This window comes from Salvia hispanica, chromosome 3, assembly GCF_023119035.1.
Source record: "Salvia hispanica cultivar TCC Black 2014 chromosome 3, UniMelb_Shisp_WGS_1.0, whole genome shotgun sequence".
Taxonomy (NCBI): domain Eukaryota; kingdom Viridiplantae; phylum Streptophyta; class Magnoliopsida; order Lamiales; family Lamiaceae; genus Salvia; species Salvia hispanica.
The window spans coordinates 27,613,316-27,620,298 of record NC_062967.1 but is presented as its reverse complement, the minus strand read 5'-3'; the positions used below and the strand labels follow the sequence as shown (position 1 = coordinate 27,620,298).

Genomic DNA, 6,983 nt, shown 5'->3' with positions numbered 1-6,983 from the left:
AGTGACAAACTTACACTCGATAGAAACAGCATAGCTAGAAGTTTTTTTGCGCACTTGCTTAGCTTTGAACCATGAATTTTCGATATTTTCTAAATTTTTTCCTTTTTTTCTAATTTAAATACAGTAGGAGATTGTCTGATATTCCCTCCGATGAACAATTTCGATAAAAATAAAATTATTTTGTGAATTGTTCTAATTTTTCTATTTTCTGATAATTTTAGGTTGTTTTAGACAATAAATCTTATTTTTAGACAAGATTAACAAATTTTAAGAGATTATGAGTTGAGATATTTGTGATTTTTGTCCTTCAAATTACATTTGGTTGGGTTTGATGACTGTTTTCATTTTATTTACCAATGGAGTATTTAAGTTTTTGTGATTTAATATGATTATGAAAGAATTTGTAAACAAATTTTATGACTCCCCTCCATTTTATCGCACATTACAAGTGATTGGTTTTTCTTTTATGGCTATCTTACTACAAGTGGTTACTTTTTATTTTTAGCAAAAAACAGCACAATTAATTTCTCAATACTTTATTCTCTCTAATAAGTACTTTATCGTCCACTTATTAACTTATATGGAATACTATATCATTTTTCTATAGTCCTAATGCCTAAAAGAAATTAATCACTTGAGTGTGATAGATGGAGTATTATTTAATTTTCTTTATTTAAATTATGTGATTCAAATTTTTGGAGAATTATTTTTTTTAAAAATTTAAAGAATATAAATTTATACTCTTGTCTAAACTTAAAACAAAGTGTTGCGAATTAAAATATTTTAGAAATAATCTATCGCTTAGAAAAAATTAGAAAATCTCAAAGTTTGGAAGAATCTAGAAAATCTCGAAAATTTGTGTGTTTAAACGATGTAGTTTTAGTATTCATTATTTTTTGGTACTGATAATATCGAAGAACACGCCAACTTCAATTCAAAGAAAATTAATTTTCCAAGAAAAATAAAGAATATTCAAAATTTATATATTTAGATTTAAAAAAAAAAATATAGAGAAATATTAAGAAAAATATATTAAATGTTTATATATTTATAGGTAAATAACCCAAATAAAATGTATTTCTAGCATTTTTGTTAAACATTTAATTTCCATCACTTTGATATCATCACTATAAAAAGATACAGATTAAATCAAATGAATACAATATGTATTCATTTTTACTAGAAAAAAGGCACTCCTTGTTTCATTTCAATATAGTTAAGTTGTATTCATTTTAAATTGTCCCATTTAAATACATTCACGGAAAAAAAATCAACATATTTTATGAAGTAAGTATCTGTATCTCTTAATTTATTCTTTATCGCACTTTTATGTATTTATTCCTTTATTGTTTTATTTATTTACTTTGTTTTTTTTAAATGGGTATAGGTATTTATGTACAATGTACAATTGTACTCAAGTCAAAAGAAGCTAGCAATTCTATGAGAGAGAAATTTGTACATTAATTGAACTTTTCCTTTTTAACAAACTATTGTACCAAAATGAAAAAATGGCAAAGTATCTTTTAGTATTTCCTCATGTAAAATCAAATGAGATCCAAATAATAACAATTGAAAATTTATATTCCATATTGTACCAAGATTAAAAACTGCCTAGTATCTTTTGTTATTTCCTCACCGAAATAAAATCGGTCCCAATAATAAATTTTGAATATTTAATTTTGAAATTGTACCAAAATTTCATTTGGAGTAAAGAGAGGATCATATTATTTCCATTCTAATAAACACTTTTTCTAAAAAAGGCTAGATATAGTATGTGTAATACTCCATTAAAGAATTATTATAGGTGGAATCACACCACACCATGTAATAAATGTGTCTCAATCGCTAGAATGCTGATGAATTTTTAGTTTGAGTTATATTCTAATTTTGTGAGAAAATTAATGTGATTTTATTTAATCATTAGCATCCACAAATCACGATTATCCTATAATGAAGTGTATAGACAACAAAGTAACTGCAATTTGAAAGACAAAAAATTGCAAATACCTCTTAAAATTGTTATTTCACCCGAAATATTACATAATAAATGATTTGCAAAAGAGGTGTCATATAGTAAAAAAAAAGCTAAATTTAGACAAGAGTTAAATTAAAATAATTGATTAATCAACTTGGAGTTGTTATATAGTAAAAAAGCTAAATTTAGACAAGAGTTAAATTAAATAATCAACTTCAATTTGATTGAAATTAAAATCATAAGATGATTTGAAAATAAAAATTCAGGTATAATATCAAAAATTGATATATTTACACATTTATGAGAAATAAGTATTAGCAAATTTATTTGTAAAAATAATATTGTGGTGATTCACCTAGAGACCATTGACCAAAAATAAACAATTGGCGAGTGAAGCGACGCGCGCCTTCGGATCCGTACACGCACTGTTTACGCACAAAACTCCTGCGTCCATGCAAATACCCTTACAAGAAAAACACACTCTCTCTCTCTTCCTCACTCTCTCTTCTCCTATTTTCATTTAAGGAAAAAAACAATCTCTCGCGTTATTCGCTTTCCAAATCCTCTCACATTTCCCTCAATTCCCCGCTCAATTCCCTGCGTAACGCCTCCAATTTTTTGATCGAGCACATCGATCGGAGCATCAATAATGGCGACGGAATCCGCGGTTCCGATTCCGGCGTCTCTGTACGTCGGAGACCTGCATCCCGACGTGAGCGATGCTGTTCTGCTCGAGGCTTTCAAGGAGTTCAATTCGCTGACGTCGGTGCGCGTCTGCCTTGATTCCGCCACCGGCCGCTCGCTCGGTTACGCCTACGTCAACTTCGATTCGCCTCACGACGGTACTTTTTTGTTTTATTTATTGATTCTGTTTATTTACTTTTGTGTGTGTGGAAGCGGATCGGGGTGAATGGTGAATTTTGGCTGCGTTGATTTGTGATTGAAGCTGTTTTAATGAATAATTGATGTTTGTGGTTGCGTTTGACTGGTGGTTATTTTGGTACGTTTTCATGATTAGAGAGGTTAGATCGAATTGATTTCTGTACGAAACAAAGATTATTTGACAATTCTGTATAGCTAATCCAATGTTTTTATGATAATTAAAGAGACAGCACAATAACGTACATTACATGTGTATGGAGGCACAATGATTCAGTACTTTTTTTTTTAAATGAATTTCGTGCATATCATCAAATTATTTTGGGATAGCTGATTCTGATACTTTCTACTCAGCTAAAAGCACTTGACTGCAAGAATTACTGTTAGTACAATATACTGTAATTATAAGTTTTACACAGCATTTTGATTTTAGCATGAATGTGAAAATTTTCCTCGAACCTGAATCAATAGGAACTGAATGGGTGTGATTCTCTCACCATTGGAGCCAAAACTCATTGAGACTAGTCTCATTGCAGTCTATATCTGTGTGTATGTTACAATTTAAATGATTTGTACGACGAGCATCAAAGGCCTACTTTAAACTGCTATGGTTTTGTTTGTTAAATGTGGAACTCTGATTCTTGGTCTGCATATTCCTTAATTTTTGTTGTGCCATCGACTGCATTCGCATTATGCTGTTATTACTAATTTGTTACACTTACTTGCTCCTTGTGCTCTTCTTAACCTCCAGCTTTTTTCTGTAGCCCTTCAGGCTATGGAATTGAAAAATCATCTCACACTGAATGGAAAAGCGATTAGGGTTATGTGGTCACACCGTGACTCGGATGGACGAAAAAGTGGAGTTGGAAATGTCTTTGTCAAGGTAGGTCTGGTTTTCTATCTGATTTAACATTACTGGTTTATGAGATATCCTTAATGCTGGTTCATGATCTAGTTTGTATAATACTAATAAAGTTTATATCTGTGTTTTCATTGTAGAATTTGAGTGACTCAATAGACAGCGTTAAGCTTCAAGAAATGTTTCAGAAGTTTGGTGTTATTGTATCTTGTAAAGTAGTCACTTCTGATGATGGGAAGAGCAGAGGATATGGCTTTGTCCAGTTTGAGTCTGAAGCCTCAGCAAAAGAGGCCATTGAGAAGCTCAACGGCACAGATGATGGAGGAAAACAGATGTATGTCACATTCTCGGTTCTCCCTTGTTTCTCCTCATGCATTTTTGCTTGAGTTTTAGGCGAGAGACATTTCATCTTCTCCCTTTTTATAACACTTTTTTCACTAAAAAGGCTTTTTCCATAGGTACGTTAGTAAATTTATCAAAAAAAGTGACCGAGCTGTTGCTTCTCACGAGGTGAAGTACACAAATCTGTATGTGAAGAATCTAGATACAGGTATATCTGAGGAAATGTTCAGGGAAAAGTTCTCTCAATATGGAAAAATTGTGAGCTTAGTCATCTCAAAAGATGAGAATGGTGCATCAAGAGGTTTTGGGTTTGTTAATTTCGATAAAGCAGAAGATGCCAAATCTGCAGTAGAAGCTTTGAATGGATCACAACTTGGTATGGTTATGAAGTCTTATCAAATTTTATACTAATATTATGCCAAGTAACATTTCTATTTGAAACTTTCTCATAAAATCCACTCATTCAACAGCTTCAAAGGTCTTATATGTCGCCCGAGCACAAAAAAAATCAGAACGCCAGGAAATGTTACGCCTCGAGTTTGAGGAGAAAAGGAAGGAGCAGATCTTGAAATACCAGGTTCTAAAGGAGTTGTTTTCTTCGTAAAATGGTTACTTATTAAATTTTTTATGATTATATTTTCCTTTACTCTATTGATTGCAGGCATCAAATGTGTATGTGAAGAATATTGATGATGAAATCTCTGATGACGAGCTAAGACTGCATTTTAGTCAGTGTGGCACGATTACCTCTGCAACGATAATGAGAGATGATAAAGGTATAAGCAAAGGGTTCGGATTTGTCTGCTTCTCAACACCGGAGGAGGCAAATAAAGCTGTATATACATTCCATGGTGAGCTTTTACCTTCTAATATATAACAACACAACATTTGAATTTCTTTTAGAGTTAATGGATTCATGAGTGATGAGGCACAACCATACTTGCACTTGTTATCTCTTGTTCTTTTGCTTGATGTAATTTCTGATCTGGATTTTGAGTTATTGACAAAATTTGTCAGAAGCATTCTAAAATATACAATGATTGGCCTGTCATGGAGTGAGAAGTCTGCTTTCCTTCTTGTGTGGAGAATGCTTTGAACGGCATGCTTGACTGCATATCTATCCAGTTTATCGTCTCAAGTTCAATTCCATTCATGGAAATGATGTGAATGCACTAAACATTGTCTTTAGTGTTAATTTTGTTTACAATGCCTCAAACTATGCATAAATGTAATTTTCCTACATGAATTAGCATGTTGGATAGCACTTGCTGCACTTTGATTCCACTTTATCACCATCACCAGATTTCTTATTCAACAGTAATAGTTTTTTCTTAGTATTTAGCTTCATTACAGATTCCTTTCTTGTTTCGTTAATTACAACTTTAAAGACCGCACCAAGGGTCTCCTTCATGAAACCTTTGGCCATAGGCATTAACCACTCAACCACTAGGCCACACACACACACAGATTCCCATTTCATTATTGCAATAGCACACTTATATTGTGAATGTGTTACAGGTTTGATTTTGCGAAGGAAGCCATTATATGCGGCAATTGCTCAGAGAAAAGAGGAAAGACAAGTTCAGTTGCAGGTTATACATGCTCAACGTCTGGCAGGATTATCAGGACCACCGTCACCTGTTATGCAGGGTGGATACTCACATTTTTATTATCCCCCCGGAGTTGTTCCTCAGATACCTGCACAGCCTAGTCTGTTATATCAGCAGCCAGGAATCAGGCCAGGATGGAGGGCTAATGGCATTCCAAATCCTTCTAGACCCGTTTTTCATCCATCCCCCATCCCCTTGGTCAGTTTATTAGGTTCAGTTTCAGCACTAATTTCTAGTAATTAACTTTTTTATAATTATAACTCAACATATCATTGTCTTTCTTTCTTTCTTTCATCATATATACAGCCCCCCAACAGTTCTAGGCAAAGGCAAAGAGCAAGGATGAACGGGAATATTCTACCACATGTTCCTGGTCTCGCATATCCATCACATTTGCAACGGCCAGTGCATCCCTTGGCTTCATCTAAAGATTCCAACAATCAGCAGGTACGTATTCCACTCATGTATTTAGTAGCTGGATGTAAAACACCACATTTCAGTATTATGCCGATTTAATTCATCTAGCACCACATTCAAATTACATGCATCCCTAATCTTGGACGGTGTTCCTGGTTCAGCCGATTCTTATGTCTTCTGGGGTTGGTGGCAATGGATCCGAAATGTTAAGCAGCCTGCTCGCTGCAGCTCCTCCAGATCAACAGAAACATATTCTCGGGGAGCGCCTTTATCCTCTAGTTGCTCATCACCAGGTCATTAAATTTAATCTTTCCCAATCTAAAATCCAGGACTAGTTTAACCTTCACATAAGTGACGATTACATGATGTCGTAAATGCAGCCTGAACTAGCAGCAAAGATAACAGGCATGCTTCTGGAGATGGACAACAGCGAACTACTGGTGCTGTTGGATTCACCGGAGTCGCTATCCTCCAAGGTCGAAGAGGCGGTTCAGGTCCTCAAACTATCAAATGCCAAAGTGTCCAATTCAGACGCCCCGCGCTCAAATTACCTCTCTGCTCGAGTTGCTGTCAAATGAATGACGGAGAGTTTCTCTACAACTTCTCGACGTCGACGCTGAGTTCGATAGCCGGTTATTTTCCATTTCACAGCCTTTCCAATCTTCATTAAAACTCATTTACATGCTCTACTTCCATCTACTATATTCAGCTAGATTCTAAAAAAAAAACAGTTTTGTTCTATTATTCATGGTTGACTATCTGAAAGTCAAAACGTAAGAGAAGACTTCTTTAGCTGCTAGACATTATTTAGTGTGTAGAATTCCATCTATTTGCAACATTATACAATTGATGGTATAAACTCAGACTTTTGAAAGTTTTTTTGCGCCGCCATGCGTAATTT

At 34.1% G+C, this 6,983-nt stretch overlaps 1 protein-coding gene across 1 annotated transcript; it reads left to right on the top strand.

The window, feature by feature from the left end:
• The first annotated feature begins 2,600 nt into the window (after positions 1-2,600).
• On the top strand, positions 2,601-6,983 carry LOC125216775 (polyadenylate-binding protein 7-like). The gene is made up of 10 exons (XM_048118540.1): positions 2,601-2,817; positions 3,619-3,737; positions 3,854-4,047; positions 4,172-4,431; positions 4,526-4,632; positions 4,717-4,906; positions 5,574-5,863; positions 5,972-6,112; positions 6,244-6,375; positions 6,463-6,983. Exons 1-10 carry the CDS (start codon positions 2,625-2,627, stop codon positions 6,658-6,660), a joined length of 1,824 nt encoding a protein of 607 aa, XP_047974497.1. The 5' UTR covers positions 2,601-2,624; the 3' UTR covers positions 6,661-6,983.

Excerpts from the sequence above, each read along its gene's own strand:
- LOC125216775 (XM_048118540.1), top strand. The coding sequence starts at position 2,625 with ATGGCGACGGAATCCGCGGTTCCGATTCCGGCGTCTCTGTACGTCGGA. Across the intron at positions 3,738-3,853 it reads TTGGAAATGTCTTTGTCAAG|AATTTGAGTGACTCAATAGA; the intron begins GTAGGTCTGGTT and ends TTTTCATTGTAG. Across the intron at positions 5,864-5,971 it reads ATCCATCCCCCATCCCCTTG|CCCCCCAACAGTTCTAGGCA; the intron begins GTCAGTTTATTA and ends TCATATATACAG.